This window comes from Eschscholzia californica, unplaced genomic scaffold (genome assembly GCF_041429995.1).
Source record: "Eschscholzia californica isolate CP2 unplaced genomic scaffold, dmEscCali1.0.p SCAF_1, whole genome shotgun sequence".
Classification (NCBI taxonomy): domain Eukaryota; kingdom Viridiplantae; phylum Streptophyta; class Magnoliopsida; order Ranunculales; family Papaveraceae; genus Eschscholzia; species Eschscholzia californica.
This window is the reverse complement of record NW_028238198.1, coordinates 49,812,783-49,832,713: the sequence shown is the minus strand read 5'-3', so window position 1 is coordinate 49,832,713 and position 19,931 is coordinate 49,812,783. Positions and strand designations below refer to the sequence as shown.

Below are 19,931 nucleotides of genomic sequence, written 5' to 3'. Positions count from 1 at the left end.
TAGTCGTCCACCTAAGAGGACAAGGGTTCGAGGCACGTTGACAGTTCAAAAAAAAAAAAAATCGTTCAAACCTACAGCTTAAAAAACTGATAGATATTTTAGGACAAAAAGAAAATAGATGGATGACCCACGGAGTTTTTGACTAACTTCCTAAAAGATTATCCTTTTTCAGCTAAACCAAACATGAATCAACCTCTAATACAGGTTGGTCTTCGGTATTTAGGTTAAAGACTGATATCTTTTGGGGTAAAGATTTTAATCTACCATTGTACTTAAATATGATAGATTAAGATGTTCAAATTTAACAGTTCCTCTTTCTTTCCCTTTTCCATTTAGATTAGTTAATACACTCAACAAAAATTGAAAATCACAGCAAGATTCAAGATACATTACCAACCACCAATTTCGCAGATGTACGATCTCTCCATCTTGTGATACCGAGACTAAAACCCTGTCGGAGAACATCAATCCATTCTGAAATGATAGATTCTTTCTGTTCTTGAATATGGGTATGTTCTTTGTCCATTATCAGCTCTAGTTCTTCAAAATGTTTGATCTTGCATTCTACCTTTTTCAACTATCAAAACATTTAACAATAAAATATATATTAAGCGAGACTAAAGAAGAGTGTTATATCTATGATTCAAAATGACTACTTACCCTGTTTGAACAAGCAAATCGAAAGAAACCAAATAGAACACCAAACAGAAGACAGACCTGTTTCTCAATAATGGTTGCCACTAAAAGTTCCATCTCTCTATCTTCCTGATCTGCCAATAATTTGGCATGAGAAGCAGCTGCTCCAAGAGCAGTTGCTATTGCAGCTCTAATACGGAGCTTTACAGGTACATGATCCCTCTCGGATGTAGTTTCCTGAGCTTCTGTTAGAAAAGAAACATTGAAATTCTGAGTAAATTTTCCAACATGAAATGACAATGCACGAAATCTGATACTTAACTATCAGAGTTGAAAATAGGTTACTGGTATAATCCAATATTAGTAGTAACTATGGCAGTCCTTAGGGCTATATACAGGTTAGGTATTCATTGTTTAAGCACCTACCTAATGAACAAACATTCTAACTGTTACTTCAGTAGCAAGATTTACCTGAATCCATTCCATTTTCTCCCATCTCTGTATCTTCAACTTCCGGAGCTCTGAAGAGCAAAGGTGTCACCATAGAGATACAAAATGTAAAACAGGAAAAGACTAATTCATCGTAGAAAAACTGACCCATGAAGTTCACTTTTCATCAGAGGAGATGGTGCATTAGCAACCCTGCTGTCTTCACCCTCGATCATCATCCTCGCATACGGGTTTTCATCGCCTATAGCTGTAATAGCGGCCTCAGCGGCAGCTGCTTCCACATGCTGGCCCATTGCCGCAGACAACAGAGCTAACTACAAAAGAGAGGATTGAGTTTTTTATTCTTCAGCAGAATAACAGAAGGGAAAAAGAAGCAGCAAACAACTTCCTACACTGGACGTAATGATCGGCGACAATCAATGTTTTAAAATATGTTTGTACGCCTCAAGGCGGTTTGCTCACACAGCGAGGCAGTGCTAAACTATCTTTTTGTAAGGAAAATGATATTAGTTATGTAAAAAAGACAACATAATTTTTCTACTTAACTACCATGATATAAAGTTTTCAGTGTTTAATAAACAAAAATACTAATATTTTGTGTTGCCCAACAACTCAAAAGTAACAGGTGGCTTCAGATGCAGCAGTCTTATTCTCGAGTTCAAATACGTCATCTCATGCCTCGAGGCACACCTGGAGGCGTACGCCTTGAAAGTTCTTTAAGACATTGGCATCAATAACAGTGAAATAACACAAGAAAATAGCTTCAGGAAAAATATTTACTCAAACGAAGAAAAGGGAATCAGAGCAGACTATGCTTATACCTGTTTCATCAATGAATTACCAGAGTCTGCAAGTGTTGCAAAACATCTTCGCTTTGAGGGTGGTTCTCCAGTCTCACCCTCCTGTATAAGCTTCATATCATTTATAGGCTCATGATGCTGATTTTCTTCTCTAATGGCTTCATCTAGCTTAACTGAAGTAGATTCATGCATTTTAACATTGGGTGTGTCGCTACTGGAGTTCTCATCACCCTTTCCATTGGACATATCTAACATAAACTCCCCAAAAGGCAACTGTAATAGTCTTGAGATACAAGCTGATTTATTTTTTGTTCGAACATGTTGAGCAACAAGATTCCAGTCATCTCCATGATTCACAACAGATTCCAGAAGACGTAAAGTTTCTTCTTCTGTCCAGATACTAACTCCATGGTTGTTCAAGCTTACTTTGCAGTCATGGAACTCAAAATCATCCACTGGCTTGCTTTTACTGTGATCTTTGAAGCACTTTACGCAAATTATAAGGCCCCCCTCCTGATCATATACAAAAGTATAAGAAAACAGACCTTCAAGAATATATAAACCAAACACAAAGTTTCAACCTTCAAGAATATATAAACACAACACGAACTTTCAAGCTGTTGCAAACAAAATAAGGAGTGCAGGTTGATCATAGCTGATATTTAAGAATTTTAGCCCATTATTATTTGGTACAGTATGTCAAATACATGAGTTAGAATAGCACTATCTTGACAAGATCGGCACAATGGGGAGACACACATGTTACCACCCAACCAAAGCGGTATTCACGATAAAATGCACTATCTTGCTAAGATCGGATTAATGTTGTTATGACTTGTGAACCTTATTCATTTAACCAAGACACGCCCCTAAGGCACTACACAAATCAGAACATCAAAGTTGGGTCCAAACAAGGAGTCACATAAGCTGCAAAAGACCCAGTCCGAAGCTGTACTTAACAACAAGGGTCGCCAGATTGAGAACGAGGAGTTCGTAATATAAGTAATTCATTGTTACTAAACTCGTTTCCCTACCATTGCTGAGCTCCTTGGAGGCGATTGTCAAAATCCAGATTGTGCATATTTACAAGGAAAGAATAGCGTCACATATATTCTTGTTAGTTGGACATCAAAGTCTCAATTTGAAATTATAACCCAAATAAAAATTTTGTTTTACTATGCAATATAATATCAACCCAGTTTAATAGATTGCACAAAAAAATGAATCAAATTAAATTAATGAGAACTTGGAATTAGGTCAAATTAAATACCTTGTGGTTTTCATAGAAGCCGGAAAGACAATCTCCACTACAAATTCCACAAACCAAATCCTTTTGCCGGATGAGATCACCAAATACATCAGTATATGAAGCCAAAGGAGGTAACTTGAAGCTATTCTCAACAGATTCAACAACTTCGTGTGCATTCTGAGGTAATGAAGCAAGCTTAGATGAATTCGGAGTAGCAACTACACGAATTCCGTTCGGAGCTCCTTCCTCAATTTTAACTTTAACCTTTTCTTCCTCATTTTCTACCACTACCGTACTTGTTACAGTATCAGTCAAGGGAGAAGTATGAAAATTAATCAAACCCCATTTCTCTAGAAACAGAAATAATTTACGAATGAAATTAACATCACCAATCAAAGATTTCCGAATCTCAGTGAATGTAAGCTTTCTTGAAGGATCTTCTCTGTACTTGTTGATGATGAAATCTCTGTATTCTTTGTAAATCTTTGGAGTTCTTGATATTGAACTTCCATCAAAGAATTCTTTAAGAGATGATTTCTCTGTTTCGTGGATATCATCCCATGAAAACCAAACTGAAGAGGGAAATAAAGTAGATCGGATTAGGGTTTTGGTCGGGAAAAGAAAATTGTAAAAATAGGGAGAAAATTAGGGTTAGGGTATAAGAGAGAGAGAGGGAAGGGGAAGAACTTACTTGAATAACTAGGAATGGTGTAAAGGTCGTGTTCAGGTTCGTTGGCGGGAATCGGTTTCGAATTTGCTTCATCTACTACCTCCATTCTCTTGCTTCTCTTTTTTTGCCCGTAAAGAAAATGGGTGCGTCCGTCTAAATAAATAAATTATGGTGTACGACGTTAAAAGGATGGGTCAAAATTTAAGGGTTTTCGACTTGATTTTGACTATATTTTGACCAAAATAATATGGTTTGGCTGTTTAACTAAAATTTGGGGGTGGTCATCACCTGACAGTCCAAATGGTTGATAGTGTTTACATAAACTCCAAAATTCTAGAGATCCGATATTTGCTCTCAGATGAAGTGAAATCCATGATTATTGAATTTAAGTTATTAAAGGTATAAATAATAATAAATTTGTCGGATTTTAAGTTATACGGTGTTGGACTTTAGGCTCCTTTAATTATTAGTTTAACAATTATAATAGGTCGTAGTCGATTTCTCAAAACAAAAAGTCGTTGCTAAAAGCACCCGCACAAAATGTTGTAAGCAAGCGTGGCTATTTGCATGCGATGAAATCAACGAAATTCTATGGAAACCTTTTTTTCCCCTTTTGTCGATTCTGATCTCTCTTGTGAGAGAGAGAGAGAGTAACCCTTTCCCATACTTCGAACCAAAAATAATCATTGCATAAAAGAACTATTCCTTCCATTCAATGAAGTAAGTCATTTTTCTTCTTGAAATGAGGGGATTTTGTTTAGGGAGATTTCGTCAGAGAAAAATTCAGAGGCAAGTCAACGGGTCAGAGAGGGTGGTGAAAAGACGGAAAATGACATACTAACTTTGGGAAATCACGAAAGTGTCATGAAAAAAATTTGACGCCCCTTCCATCAAAATCTTGTACTTTCCATGAATTCACGGATTTCCTTTTTTGCCCCCGTATTTGTGACCAGCTTCCTTTATAGCCTCATATTTTTCGTAAATTCAAATTTGGCCTCCTTTTTTAAACTCCCGCCAGTTAACTTTAATGTTTAGCCAATAACTACGCTTCTTATAAAAATATTTTTAAAAAATAAAACTAATTAAGAAATATTAAGCCACCTCATCTCACCCACTTAACCACATTTCACCTCCACCACCACCAGCTCAATCTCTCTCCATCTCATTTCTTTCTTCTCCGGCGGAAGATCGCCGGCTAGAAAAATTTTGGCCGGCAACCTCCAAGCATAAAAAAATAAATAAAACAATGTTCTCTCTTTAAACTCTTCGGCGAAGGAAAACCCCTTCGTCGGAGGTCTGTTGGACCAGATCTTTGAAGGTCTGGTACAACATATCTGAACCAGACCTCGAAGGTCTGGCTCAGATTTGGTGAACCGGACCTCCAGCGAAGGAAAACCCCTTCACCGAAGTGTTTAAAAAGAAAATTTTTTTATATTTTATGATGAAAGGTGTCGGTCAAAACTTTTTCCGATCGATGACATTCCGCCAGAGAAGAGAGATGTGAGGTGGAGAGAGGTGTGAGGTGGAGATAGGTGTGAGGTAGAGGTGAAATGTGGTTAAGTGGGAGAGATGAGATGACTTAATATTTTTTTTAATTATTTATATTTTGAAAATATCTTTATAAGAAGGGTAATTATGGAATAAAAAAAAGTTAAACATTAAAGTTAACTGACAGGGTTAAAAAAATGGGTCAAATTTGAATTTACGAAAAATATGGGCCATAAAGGAAGCTGGTCATAAAATAGGGGGCCAAAAAGAAAATAACAAGATTTTTTATGAAATTTCAGCGAACACAAATCTAAAATGCACATTAAGCTCTGTTTCCAAAACACAAATCTAAAAATGCACAGCAAAAATTTTAGAGAGAGATTAGAGAAGGAGAGAGGAAGAAGATAATTAATCAAAGAAAATGCGCCTAAGAGAGAAACAAAATCTTTTAGGGAGGATTTTCAGAAGTTGGTAATCTTTCAAAAAGATAGAAAGGGGAAGAATATAATCGATTTTGGAAGATTTGTTTAGAGAGGGGAAGAATTTAGTGAGAAAAATTTAGAGAGAGATATCAGAAGGTGATAAACTTGTAGAAAAAGGGAGATGAAGAAGATAATCAAATTTGGAAGATTAGTTTAGAGAGAGAGGAAGAATTTTCAGAAAAAATTTAGAGAGAGAGATCAGAAGTTGACAAACTTTTTAACGAGAGAGAGGAAGAAGATAATTTCTCATTTAATGGAATGTGTCATGTCGGTCAAAACTTTTAATGACAGCTGAATTTTGTACCGCCTGGGGGTGAGAGAGGAAGAAAAAAAGTCAAATTTTCAGTACAAAATCTAACTTTTTATACATGTCACGTATTTTCAATTAATTGTGAGATCCGATTTAGGAGGGGTTTTTTGGACAATTGGCTTATTTTTTTCTCTCTTGTTTATAAGAATGAAAACATAAATAGTTAAGAGTATCTTTTGGTCGTATGGAAGCTTCCTAGTTTGGTACATATATTACGAATTTATACTTTGGTGGTAATATGAATAGGTTGCTTCTAAAGGCACCTGGCCAAAAGGCTGTTAGCATCCATCTCTATTAACACCAGGCTCAACTGTTTCTTTCTCTGTTAGCACTGTACAACTATGTAGGCACCGGTCAAAGGTTGTTAATCCTAACCCCTCCATCCATCTCCCACAGAATCTGAACCAAATTGAAAAATTTGAAATTTGTACATGTTCCCTCCTTGGTGTGTTATTTTAGTAAGATAAATTATTAATGACTTAATGAGAATGGAGGGTGGAGGAAGGAATGAAGCAGGAGGATCCAAGGTTTGCCGTTTGCGGTAGTTTCTGCGACGGTTTTATTATATTACGGTTTTAAGCCGTCGCTAAAAGTCCCCATTTTTGTAGTGAATGTCTTAATAAATATTTATCTAAAATAAAATTTTGTTAGTAAACCTAAATAAAAATTTATCTAAAATTAAATTTTGTATATAAACATAAATAGTACTTATTAATACCAGATCCTACAAAAAAATAAAATTGGTAATTCAATATTTTGTCAATAAATATATGTGATTCCGGGGGAATGGGAATCACAACCCCCCCCCCCCCCTCCCCGGGTTTGTTATTACCCTTTTTGTGGGAATCACATTCCTGGGGTGACACCATTCCGCCCCCCCCCCCCCCCCCCCCCCCTCCCCGGGTTTGTTATTACCCTTTTTTGTGGGAATCACATTCCTGGGGTGACACCATTCCGCGCGCCAAACATGGGCTAAGTAGGTTTATTCACCAATTGCAATTAGGTGCTTAGGGAGTTAGGGTAGGTCAGTAGCTTTCCTTTCCCTCTCAACTTCTCACATGAAAACTTGTTTGGGCAACTAAGTTTGGGTTCACCAGTCAACTTAAAGCAATATCTTCTCAATTTTACAAAAAATTCCATGTCGGGGTGCCTTTAAGTAAAACGAGTTTTGGGGCCCTTCTCCAAATAGGGCCCAAAGCAGCTGTTTTAGCTGCTTGGGCCTGGGTCGCCCCTGACATTAAAATAAGTTATTTTTTTACTTATTTAAGTAGAAAAGTAAAAAAGTTTGTTTGGTAACGTGAAAACTTCCGACTTCACTTAAGTTATAATTTGACTTTCTTTTAAAATTCATATTTTTAGCTTTTGACTTTAAAGTTAAGTAACTTTTCTTCAACTCAACTTCCGCCACAAATTATATTTTACCACAAAAATTTATCTATTTATTTTCACTCCACTACCATAACTAAATTTCCACCACAGCGTTGTACCACCACCATACACCTCCACCACCACCACACCTCCCTCGTGTCGACTTTTTGTTCAGGGCTCAGGTGATAGAGCTCTTTCAGGTTCACTTCTCTAATGTGTCCGGTAAGGTCTTGCTTGTGCCTATGGGGCTTCAACGTTCAATTCAGGTTAATCAATTGACTGGTCAAGACTGACCAATACCTGACTCAATAACAGTTATTTTAAATTTTTTTAGTGGATTGAATTTAAATACTCCCATTAAAACATTTTTAACATAAATCTTACAAATTGAATACATGATGATTTATTGTGGACGACTTTTTTTTTTTTGATAGTATTGTTGACTACTTGCTAAGAAAATCAAGATCTCTTTACTAATGGGGTCTTAATACTTTAGGGTCCGTTTGCTAAGAAAAATTTCCGGCCGGCGATCCCTGCCGGAGAAGATGATGATGTGGCGTGATAGGTGACTTGGCAGAGAGAGGAAATGAGATGGAGGAGAGAGAGTAACGCAAAGTTAAAGATAAACGGAAAAAGGGGGGCATATGGGTATTTTTGCTAATCTAGGGGGCCAGGCAGGAAGCTGGTCACAAAGTTGGGGGCCATATGGGAAATAACCTAAACTTAAACAAATTTTTTTATGAATCTTAACCCTAAACTCTTTCCAAGTGGTTATTCTATTCTTCATCTTCTTCTCCAATGCTTTGTTTTTTCTAATCACTAAACCCTAAAAACGTGGAGAAGAAACTTAATATGTTTAGAAGTGATGAAAAATATATTTTAGAGTTGAAAATTAACTGATTTCTAGAATTTAGAATGTGTTTACCTATCTTGAGGATTAATGGATGAAGAAATTTGCTTTAGACGTCCTATAGGAGGGTATAGAATGTTTTTTCCCTCCTAATCTCTCAAACTTTTTTTTTCTGATTTTAGAGAAGGGTACTGGGGTTTGCAGATTTGAGGAAGATAAATAAGAGAAGTGACGGAGAATGAAGAACAAAAAGTTTGGCTAGTTATAAAGGAGACGAGATGGATGAGTTTTAGGAAGAAGAAGAAGATAGAGCGAAAAAAAGACTTAAAATAAAAAAGAAAAATTTACTTACAAGTTAATTTTGTAAATTTGTAATTCTTTCTGTATTCTCCATAGAAAAAAATTTCCTAGAGATTTTACCAAGAAACACGATTCCCCAGATATTTTTTATTTTCCAGAGATTTTTCTTTATTCACCGAAGCCGCGGCCTTTCAAAAAGTCTATGGATGGAATCCGAAGGTTTCAGTGATCGCTATCAGTATAACATTAGTTAGCAACATTGGGAGATGATATCAAAACTTAAGACTGCAAATATAATTCATTTCAAATCATTAAACTTTTATCATTATATATAAAAATTTTGATTACACTATGGATCACACTCTAGGTTGGAGGACAATTCCCCTTGTATTTACACAACAGATTTGGGCACCCTCACTAAAATTAGCAAACAAAAGAAATAAAAGAATTTGGGTTAGGTTAAATAAGGAAGAGACTAAAACTATACATCTTGTAAGAACAGAAATACATAGGATTCAGGGTCACCAGCCACCAGGTCGGGCTGTTGGTTGATCGTTGGGTCTGGTTGTTGCTTAATCTTCTGGTCTTTGGATCTCACCCATCATGATTCGGTTACTTGTTACCTTGAAACCAAGGAGTGCAGGATCAATCTGTCTTCCTTTCTTTCCTTTCTTCTTCCCACTTTGATTTCCCCCTGCACCATCTGATGATTCTGAAGCTGCTAAAACAGCAGCATCCGTCTCTGGTATTCCCGGTCTCCTGGTGTTGTTGCTCTTCAGCATGTCTATAAATGAGGTCTCTAAAACATCTGCATCATTGCACGATGAAATCCTGCGAAATCCCATATCTTTCTTATTTCCAGCAGCTGGTGTTTGAGTTTCAGAAGCTTGAGTTGCTGCAGAATTTCTTCCAGTGATCCGCTTTCCCTCTACAAAAAACAACATCGCCAAAATCATTGAGCAGCAAAGAAATATATTGACATCGAAACAAGTAGAAATGCAGAAGAAAAACTGGATGGGTTGATAGCTTGTGAGATCAGGATTAGGGGTTTACCAGCCGTAGCAGGAAGAAGGCTCGCCGAATTCTTTCCTGTCGGAGTCGAAGCAGAGGCCAGCTCGGTTAAAGCTTCTTGTGATGATAAAACCCGTGTAACTGGGGGGCGTCTCAGCAGAACTTGGGTTGCAGAATTCCTTCCAGCATTCCGTTTTGCATCTTGGAAAATTAACATCACCAAGTAAAAGTTGATGAACCAATTTGGAGAAATATTAGAAAAGAAATACTTGACAGCTAAATTAGGTGCTCACCATCAGATGGTGGAAGGGAATTCGTGGATTTCTTCCCTGCCATGGTTGAGGCAGTGGGTAGCTCGGGTGAAGCTACCTGGGATGATAAAACCTGCGAGACTGGGGTACGTCTCAGAAGAACCTGGGTTGCAGGATTCCTCCCAGCATTCTTCTTCCCGTCTTGGAAAACAAAAAATCACCAAAATCATCAAGTAAAAGCTAGTATATCAACGTCGAAAGAATTGGAAAGGATGAGAAATAGTGTATGGGTAGATTAGGTAACTCACCACTGGCAGGGGGGAGAGAAATTGAATTCTTCACTATCACAGTTGTTGAGGCAGATGCTACCTCGGGTAGAGCTTCCTGTGATGCTAAACCCCGTGAGACTGGAGGACGTCCAACAATGGTAGAAGATATCCTGCAAAATTCAGCAAGCATTTGTAGAATCAACAAACAAAATTTCATATCCCAGGACTTCCTCAGATGGTTCGAAGTATAATATCGTCATACGACTGTCGGACAGAAACAATACGCCAAACAATCGACAAGAATAACACTTCAAAGCAGTCCTGAAATCTGAACCAAATGATGTCCACTGGTTTGTGAGCTGAATAAGTAATGAAACAAGAAATAAACATTGGCTTCTATGACTTTCTTGCATCTATGTTACAACCAATCTGATACTCCGACTAACCTACGAAAACACCTCAAGGAAGTCCTAACTTTATTAACCTCGACTTTTAAAGTCAAACTTTCATAATATCTATCTTCCCATGTAAAGATTGTCCAGAATAAAGATGTCTCAGACCCTAGTATATTTTATCAATTACCAGTAACCTATATCCCTATATAAATTTCCTACAACAGATAAAGTTCCAACTTTCAGATTCCAAACCAAGCAAAATAAGAAACATAAAACCCTAATGACCACACAACTCTCAAAACAATTTCCTAAAAGTGAATGATAGGTTGGGAAAGATGGAATTTTGTGGTTAAAATTTGTGTATTCACCAGAATCTTATTGAAGTAAAATTTGTGTCTCACATCGTAAACTCGGTATATGGCAATACAAAGAAACATATTTACCTGCCCTTCGTCATATCTTCACCTAAAGTAATATCCATTCCCATATCAAAACTATCGATCTCCACATTTCCACCTGGATATACAGAAAGTTATTAGCCAGTGCCAAAGTGCAAAGATATATACAGTCATTTGTAGATGAATGTAAAAGCAATAAAATGTTACCAGCATTCCCAACAAGAGAAGTATGCCTACTAGCGCTCTGCCCTAGCATCTCTGCACGATCTAAAGAATCAGATCTAACTTGATCAACCATTTTCTCCTGTAACTCTGGAACTACCCTTTCAGTTGCAGCCTCATCTTTAGGACTACAGTTCTTTCCCTTCTTCTCCTCTCCCATGGAAGGATTGTTGTCTGTTGATGGATTAATGATGCCCGACTCTCTGTAAGCGGCCTGAGGAGTCCCATTCAAGCCTGGCACAAACTGTCCTTCCTCAAGCAATGCCCCATGGCGTGTGCCATAAAACTTTTCACTGCTTTCCAGAACACTAGGATGCTCATTCATACGCAAGTATATAGATTGATCCTGCTGTAAGTTGCCTGAAACTGAGTCACGGGGTGCTTCTGCAAACGGACTGACACTATGTTGATCTGTAAATAGATTGAATGGACGATCAGATGAACTTGACCCAGGAAACAGCCATGAGGGATCCCTTCTCTCATAGGATGAAGTAGGAGCAGCATCACCCATACCCATTTGTAGCGACTGTGTAGATTGAATTCCCAGTTTCTCACGGAGCGCATCTACCATAACACGCTTTGAATTCTCATTGTTGCTGCCCGTTGATGACCAGGAGCTCAGCTTGTCGGACGACATATTAACTTCCCTCCTATGTTGCTCAGCTTCAAGTTGCAACTTTTGAATACGAGCTTCAATACTCCTATTTCCCTGGTGACCATTACTCAGGGTAGACCACTGGCTCCCAATTGCATCCAGATGCGAAGGAACTTGTTGCTGCTGAGAGTGAACTCCAGATACAAATGAACCTAATTTACCAGGGCCATGCATCTGCGTGTGCCAATCCTGCAGATCATGAACTTGAGCATGAGGAAAAGAACCCACGGCACCAAGGTTCAGACCAGACCCACCAGGAGGATGGGATAATGACCCTTCAAATTGCAGTTGGTTTGGCTCATAAGTTCTTCGTTGCACTCGCTCCTGTATAGCAAGATTGTGTCCAAGATGGTTTACTTGTTCCTCAAGAGGAGCATATCTCTGATGTTGCTGGTAAAAATCTAAGGAACCCAATCCTACAGAGCTAGACTGGTGAGGACCAGGCCTGGTAAACTGACCAGTTTCATCAGTTGGCCAAACATCACCTATATGTCTCTCTTCTTCCATTCCCATCCGCTGCCTTAATGCCATAGCTAACTGCCTTGCCTGCAGCTGCTCTTGTTGGAGAGCTTGATGTTCCAAGGAGACCAGCTGCCCATGTTTTGCTCGTGCTAGGAGATCCAACATATCATTTTGTGGTTCTTGTTGTAAACGCTGTGCAATTTTTGCTTGGATTAGTTGCTCTATTGAAGGATCAGGATACCTAGGAGAGGGAAGAGAATGTTGTTGCAACTCTTGTAGATGTTGCTGTCGAAGTAAAACCTGATCAAGCACGCTGTTACCTCTGTGCTGTTCAATCCCTGAGTGCCCGAAACCAGGATGTTGCAGCTGCTGATGCAGCAACTGTTCACGGATAAATTGTTGAACTTCAGGTTGCTGTTGCTGAAACTGCATTTGGTGATGAAGCTGCTGCTGTTGGAGCTGTAACTCTCGCTGATGTTGAAGCTGAAGTTTCAAAAGATGCTCCATATCTGGTGTCGGTTGGTTGGCAAGCTGTTGGTGGTGAATAGAGTTCCTATTTGAACTAGTTTGTTGCTCCAACAACGTTTCATTGAAATGCAGAGCAGGGTGGGAAGACAAGGGATTTTTATGATGTGGTTGCTGCTGCAACTGTTGTGCCATCAACTGCTCCGCCAAATCAAAAGAATTGCTTCTGTGCTCCACACGTGACAAGTGACGAGCATCTGAGTAATCCTGGAGTAAATTTGGGTTAGATGGTATATTTCTTCTGTAGCTATCAGGCCATGCCTCGCCAATATGGGAGGACTCGGCCATTGCACCAAATGAATTCTGCTTATGGATTGGAAAAGTGGCATCCCTTCCAGCTCTAAGGTTCATAACATGTGCCTGATCACCAAATCCAGAAGACATATTTGAAGACTGGTCATGTCTTGATGCAGCGCTTTCAAGCTCAGAACAGAACAGACCAAAGGGATGCAACTGATTATCTTGCTGTTGTGGCATGTTGGCTTCTGCCAACTCATTTGCAAGAAAAGGACGGCTGCTAAAATTTGTCAGTTTGTCACTAGGGTTACTAGAAGACTTCGTAACCGGAATCTCAGTGGTGCTCTCAGTCCTTCCATGTAATGGAACTACATCAGGAAAAACAAGGATGGTAGACCATTAGTAGAAAGGACAAGAGATAATAAAACATACATAATCATAAACTTACAACCAGTACAAAAAGCTAACCTTCGTTCTGAGCAAAAAACTCATGAAATCTTTGACCCTCTAAATAATGACGATCCACTGGATCTCCAAATTCAGAATTTCTAGAATGGTTAACAGAAAGATCCTTGAAGTCTGATGCTGTCCACTTCTGATCACTGGCTACCGCGGATCCCATCAAATCAGGAAGCACATTAGCGCCGGACTGATCTAAGCTGTGAACAATTGCATCACGTGAATCTGTCCCAGAAAAAGGAGTGGTAGTTGAGTCAGGCCAAGCCTTCAATTTAAGCTGTGGCATTACATCCCCAAGTTCTTGAAAAGCTGTTCCTTCCGGGGCATCAGAAAGGCAGACAGGTAAATCGGTCCCAAAAAAACCTTGATCGAACCACGAAATAATGTCAACACCTAGGAATGGTCCCTGAATCTCTCCTTGAGGATCCCTGTAGTACAAACTCAACTCCTCAAACAGAGGACCCTTTCCCAGTAAATTTATTTCTCCACTGCTATTCAGATTCTGCTCATCGATACTAGAAACCTGATAAGCCGACGGATCGAATAGAATAGTAGGATCCTCCGCTAGCTTGGTACTAACGTCTAATCCTCGAGTATTCTTGAAAGATGCAGAATCCTTTAGGTGTGTATCATTGTAAAGACTGCTACCGAGCTCTCTTACAGTGTTCATCTCATTAACCTTTGCAATCAAGTTATCACCTGTGTTCACCAGAGCTGCAGCGGAACTACCACGATCACGATAAGAAACTCCGGCTGAAACAGAATATCCACTTACTCAGAGATACAAGATAAATAACTGGAGTTACAATTCTTTCAGTTCTGCAAAAGACTGATTTGGGCTCTTCTAATCATTTTCTGGTTAGAGGCAATTCCAACAAAATACTCATTTATTAAGCCTAGTCATGTAAGTTGATACGTTTCTTTTAATTCAACATGGAATTCACTAGTTCTCTCAGTGCTAATAGACTGAACTCAGTAATTGTGAAATCTCCAACGCCTGAACAAAAAGGTTCATCTTCAAATCCTGACAATTTATTTCAACCAGATATATATTAAGATAATAGCAGCCTTTATACCTGTGATACTTTCATAGGGCTTCAGCATCTTGTCTCTACATAAATCTGGCAACGCATCACTATTTGTGATTTTTCCCTTGCAGATATCAATGAGGACGCCCTAAGAGAAATTTGAATCAATCAAACAAATATTTCAAGATTTAACAAGAAGAAGAGAAATAGATTAACAGCGAAGAGGAAGCACGTATTGAGGAAATAAGAAGTACAAAGAATTCTTATTTTCTAACAATATCAAAAACAGACTGTTAGCCATTCAAACAACACAGAAAAGTAGCCTATGTATCCAGAAAAGATCCAAAACATGGTTTCCCAAATCACCTAATCCACCGCAAACTATTGGTTTTCGATACTGTACTTGTCAACTTACCATTTTTTTGTGTGCATACTTAAATTCAGTCTACTGCTTATGTGATGTACACTTGTACTTTGTTCACTAAAGAGTCGAGAAGAATAGAAATTGAACAAAACAAAATGGAAACTGAAATCCTGCATGAAGAAAACGTATATGAATGTTACCTCCTCTTCTGCACCAGGTGCGACAAAAGCCAAAGGTTCCAGTGTGACCAACTGTTTTATCGGGGATTCGTCATCCAACCAACCTGGATTGCTATCAAAAGATGCAAAGATCTTTTGTTTTCGGTAAATGTCTAGGAGCCTTCCCCTCGGGTAGCAAAATGATAGGCCAGACTTTCCAAGCTTATCTACAGGTTCAGCACCAATTGGACCAGCAGAGGAAGCCCTGACAAGTGATGGACTGGCAACAACGCTTGCCCTCCCCCGTCCTGGGGCGAATCCTACTTTAGAACCCTCCACCTTTCCCCTCTCAAGGCCAAATCCCGGTGCAGCACGATAACTGGATGACCCACCAGAGTGGATTTCCAGTCGATGACGTGGCCTCCACTTATCACGAGAATCAGTTTCACGATCAGAAGTTGTACGACTACTACCAAGGGACTGTTTGTCATTTTTATTGTCCTCTTTCTCTACATCCAACCTCTTCTCAGCCCGAGAATCCTTCTCTTTCTCTTCAGGACCCCACCTAGATGACCATTTGCCAACCCCCCGTGTTTCATGTCCAGAATTACGATTACTGCCATCGTTCCACCTTTCAGAAGAAGGCACAACTCTACTGTCAGAAACTTCTCTACTTGGCCCGTTGTCCACACGCCTATCTTCTTTTCTGCGATCTCTTCTGCCCAACAAGCTAGTTTCTCTCTCTTCCTCCCGCCATCGGCGACTATTATCATTGTCAGATGCATTCCTCTTCCAATCCTTCTTGTCCTGAGATCCATCCAGACGCCAACCTTCTTTCTGGACAACATCTATAGAGTTCCCGTAAGGCATAGGATTTGCTGCTCGTTGTTCCTATAATAATTTAGAAGCATCAAGTATATAAAACACGAATAGGCAGAACAAGGCATGTAAGAAAACAAAGCCCTCGTAGTTATCCATTTAAATCTCCCTTTTTTTTGAAAAATAACAAACATGGATATCTGAACATGAATGCCCTCGTATTATCCATTTACATATGGTAAACAATAAAGTACAAGTGCATTGACCATCAAAGTTTAGACACTCCTACACATGCATAGGTACCTAATGCTTCATCTTGTTAACGTTTGCATATTTTGGATGGTTGAGATTGAAGTTTATCTTCTTTTATTCAGTTATTTAGAGCTGGAGAGTCCAATTATTTCTCTTTGACGTAATCTCCTTTCAAATCATACAAATTGTTGTATTCTTTTGATCTTTTCTCAACCAAGTGTTAATCAAATAAAATTAAGAGCGTGATACACAGGAACACAACATAATCTTTCCCCTCAATTGATTAGAAGAGTGTTTCGGGATATTTGCAACCATGATTCTAGGGCAATAGAAGTGCGGACTCACTTTATCTTTTTTATTTTCTTTTGTTCAAACTGAAAGCAAGTATTGTTACTCCTCAAACGAAAATACTGAATTTGAAAAAGGTTAGAGATCCATACCCCCGACAAACTGGAAATCTCAGTCTTATTCTCGCTTGTTCTAGCATAAAGCCATTGGGGAGACAATGGTATTGTATTATCTAGTGCCACCTGATCTGCATTAATGCCACATAAAAACCACAGAAATGATTAACCTTCTTTTATGTGTGCATGACTGCATGTACACAACTAAGGAAACAGAAGTTATAGGCCTCTTAGCCCATGACTAACGGTTGTGCAATTTTCTAGAGTGAGTCAATGCCTCAAAGGTGTAATTCTTGTCATGGGGTATTCCTACTTTCTGTAAACACAGAGAGAGTAAGATGACTGAGAGAGAGAGAGAGAGAGGCGGATAACTTACTTTTTGAGTCATCAAGGGATCCCATAATCCCCTTTTCCTCGTAATTCCCTCCTAAAGCTTCCTCTGACATGACAAAAGAAAGGTCAATAATTAAAAGAAAAAAAAAATTACATCTCTGGAATTCTTCAATGAGCCAGTGAAGAATTATCCATTCAACGAAAAGCTACAAGAATGCACCAAAAAGAGAAAATGAGACAACAAGAAAAGGCACCCTACCCCAACCATTTCAGCACTTAAAACACATTGAACAATATCAAGGAAGACATGTGGAATTGTAATTGCATTTTAGCTGGCATAACCTAATAACCAAATTCTTTGCTTTGATCTAGAATCGTCAAGTAAAACTAGTTTACCAACTTGTCACTCTGAGTTAGGAAGACTGTACTCTCCTTTCCAAAGATTGGAAATCATAATTTCGATTTTCAAAAGCAAATCAAAATTCTCAGTCTGTAAATTCCATACATGTAGTACACCACAGAGAGGAATCCCACAACAATTCATTCAATTATATTTATTCCCAACAGTGATATTGAAACAAAAAGGGAAAGAGTGAGAACCAAGCAAGAAAAAACAACATAACTATGATTCAGAATTCTAAGAAAATTAGGGCAAAAATTTTCACCCACAGATAAATACGCAAATACTGACTGATTAAGCTAAACAGCAAGGATGCTCATTTTTGGGCCTAAACCGAAAACCTAGATATCAGATGTCACGCAAGTAAGCAACTCGAGAAGAAAGTAAAATCGTATCTAGAGATCAAACGCTAAAACCAATATAAACCAGAGTAAGAAAATTGGGGAAATCAAATTATTTCCTTCAACGAATTAATCCATGACTTCAAATACTACAGATCGAAAATTTACTTACTAGTCAACTTCAGGAGTACAAAAATTAAGTGCATTTTTAAAATCCAAAACGTACCTTTTGAAGACCAAGCCAAATCGGTTGATTTGAATGAGAGGAGATCTTCTGGTAGATCAAACTTATCTTTAGCCATCTTAAGAAACAGAACTTCGAAATAAGATAGAAAGAAGAGATCGCAATAAAAGAACTTCGAATTAGGGTTTCAGTGAACAAATAGGGTAGGAGAGAAGAATTGAGATGTGGACAAAGACGACGGAGATTGAATCAAAGGGCACGGAGTAAGAACAAACGATTGGAGAAATTGAGATCAAAGCGAAAGATTTTTAGGTTGCGAAGATTCAAGCTTTAAACGAGCAGAGTGAGATGAATTTGCAGAGAAGGCGACAAATAGGAGCACCGAATAAGAAGGAAAATGTTAGGGTTCGGGTATGGGATTAGTGTACGTGTTCATTTCTGGGTTCGGGTTTACGTTCGTAAATGGCTCCTCAGATCCGGGTTCGGGTTATGAAAAAGAAGGAAATATAACAAAATGAAAAGGGTTATTTCCCAAATAGCCCCCAACTTTGTGACCAGCTTCCTGCCTAGTCCCCTACTTTATAAAAAATAGGAAAAATGACTGTATGGGTCAAGAAATTATACCTAATGACTAAAAAAGCAAGCATCTTTTCTTATTGATCAAAATGTGCCAAAATATTATAAGTAATGAGAGATAGAGTTCTAAATAATAAAAATAATTATTAATCAGGTCATTTTCTAATATTTTCGTTCCCAAAATACCCTTGCTACTAAAAACCTATTTTCTCTCTGAAAACTCCCAAAAAAAGTTTAGGTTTTCTTCTTCTTCGTTCTTCTCCGTTCCTCTACTTCTCAGCAAGACAGCAACAAACAAAACCCTAATCACCAACGTAATATCAAGCCCTCTGATCGTCATGCTCAACCAAAGGAGATAACTATCCATTTCGTTAAAGAAGAAAACCCCTAACCCTAGTTCTCCTGATACTGGAATTGAAGATGAAGATGAAGACGAAGACGATGATGATCATATGAGTTTCTGCGATGTGGGTTATGTGGTGGATTATCTGGATGGAGATGAAGATAGGTGTTTGGTTGAAGAAATGTAGAAAAACTGGTACAAAATTGACTTCAACTCTTTAAGTTTGATTAGTAAGTTGTTAATAAAGTTTAGAATTGTAGTAGGGTTTGTTAATATGATGATCAAACTTGTTCTTACACTCTGTTCATATATGATCTTGCTTGGTTGTCAAAATAATGAAATTTATGACAATCTTTTACTTGTTGATTTTACCCCTAATTGAATAGCTCTTGTTAGATCTTATCTTTACCCTAATTTGCAATTTAGTTACTTGTCTGTTAGCTTAATCTTACTATTAGTTACTTGTTCAAACACATTTGATTATGTTTTAGGTGCTTATGAACTCTTAGAAGTCATTATTGCTATTCCACCATCTTATTGTTCTGAGTATAACCGGTATCCATATTCGGTTCTAGTCCAGTACTTTTGGATCGTTTAATTACTTGTAGCTCCAGATCAACTCTGCTTTACTTGAAAAACACAATAATCCTTAAGCCAATTTAGCACATAGAATCACCCAGCTCCAGTACTTCTTATTCTGGGTATTTTACGATTCTAACATGCTTTTTGTCGTTATCCAGTATACTTACCACAAAATTTGCTTGGCACAGAAAATGGTGGCTTTGGGAATTGGGGTGGAGGAGGCGGCCAGAGTAGGGGCTGGGATAATCATGGTAAAGACTTTTATATAAGTATCTCTTTGTGCATATAGGCCAATTTGACCATACATGTTTGCATTTGTAAATGCGTTTTGAATACCACACATGAATCGAAAATGAACAATCTTCAAGACCTTGTTGACAGTGGAACTAAACCTCACACCACGGTGGTTGGTGGCTAAGTAAGGTCAAAATCTTACATGTGAGAGACCACGGTATAGCTGCGCACTTTGATAGGTAACGTGAATGTGTGTTTTCGCCAATGTCGAGTCGTTTTGGGTGGGTTCGTGGATCCTCCGCCAAGAACAAAACCCCGTACCTGTGGACTTGGACCTGGGTGTCTAAAGCAGGGAATAAATAGCCAAGAACTTTGTGACCTAATATTTAGTAGTTCAGGAAGTTCATCTATAATAATGGAAGTTGA

At 38.4% G+C, this 19,931-nt stretch overlaps 2 protein-coding genes across 3 annotated transcripts; both read right to left on the bottom strand.

The window, feature by feature from the left end:
• Positions 1 to 239: 239 nt before the first annotated feature.
• Positions 240 to 3,996, bottom strand: SWI3A (SWITCH/sucrose nonfermenting 3A). Its single transcript, XM_086654026.1, has 7 exons — positions 3,827 to 3,996; positions 3,157 to 3,707; positions 1,908 to 2,399; positions 1,234 to 1,400; positions 1,108 to 1,157; positions 718 to 881; positions 240 to 577 (listed from the first exon to the last, which is right to left on the bottom strand). Exons 1-7 carry the CDS (start codon positions 3,909 to 3,911, stop codon positions 380 to 382), a joined length of 1,707 nt encoding a protein of 568 aa, XP_086510152.1. The 5' UTR covers positions 3,912 to 3,996; the 3' UTR covers positions 240 to 379.
• A 4,904-nt stretch (positions 3,997 to 8,900) lies between these two features.
• Positions 8,901 to 18,254, bottom strand: LOC147567377 (uncharacterized). 2 transcript variants are annotated; one of them, XM_086654023.1, is made up of 12 exons: positions 17,813 to 18,254; positions 16,889 to 16,951; positions 16,549 to 16,643; positions 15,080 to 15,928; positions 14,564 to 14,663; positions 13,497 to 14,240; positions 11,135 to 13,396; positions 10,973 to 11,045; positions 10,174 to 10,304; positions 9,908 to 10,066; positions 9,657 to 9,815; positions 8,901 to 9,531 (listed from the first exon to the last, which is right to left on the bottom strand). In XM_086654023.1, the coding sequence occupies exons 1-12, from the start codon at positions 17,886 to 17,888 to the stop codon at positions 9,176 to 9,178; spliced, it is 5,067 nt and encodes a 1,688-aa protein (XP_086510149.1). In that variant the 5' UTR covers positions 17,889 to 18,254; the 3' UTR covers positions 8,901 to 9,175. The 2 variants fall into 2 exon arrangements, with proteins under 2 accessions (XP_086510149.1, XP_086510150.1); XM_086654024.1 differs by having other exon boundaries at positions 15,080 to 15,874; positions 17,813 to 18,153.
• Between the last annotated feature and the right edge of the window lie 1,677 nt (positions 18,255 to 19,931).

Bases quoted from the DNA above. Each gene is read 5' to 3' on its own strand.
- SWI3A (XM_086654026.1), bottom strand. From the start codon at position 3,911: ATGGAGGTAGTAGATGAAGCAAATTCGAAACCGATTCCCGCCAACGAA. The intron at 2,400-3,156 runs GTATTTAATTTG...GTATATGATCAG, and splicing joins GCTTCTATGAAAACCACAAG to GAGGGGGGCCTTATAATTTG. The intron at 578-717 runs GTCTGTCTTCTG...ATGTTTTGATAG, and splicing joins CAACCATTATTGAGAAACAG to TTGAAAAAGGTAGAATGCAA.
- LOC147567377 (XM_086654023.1), bottom strand. From the start codon at position 17,888: ATGGCTAAAGATAAGTTTGATCTACCAGAAGATCTCCTCTCATTCAAA. The intron at 11,046-11,134 runs GTAACATTTTAT...CTGTATATCCAG, and splicing joins TTCTCTTGTTGGGAATGCTG to GTGGAAATGTGGAGATCGAT. The intron at 9,532-9,656 runs GTAAACCCCTAA...TGTTTTTTGTAG, and splicing joins CCTTCTTCCTGCTACGGCTG to AGGGAAAGCGGATCACTGGA.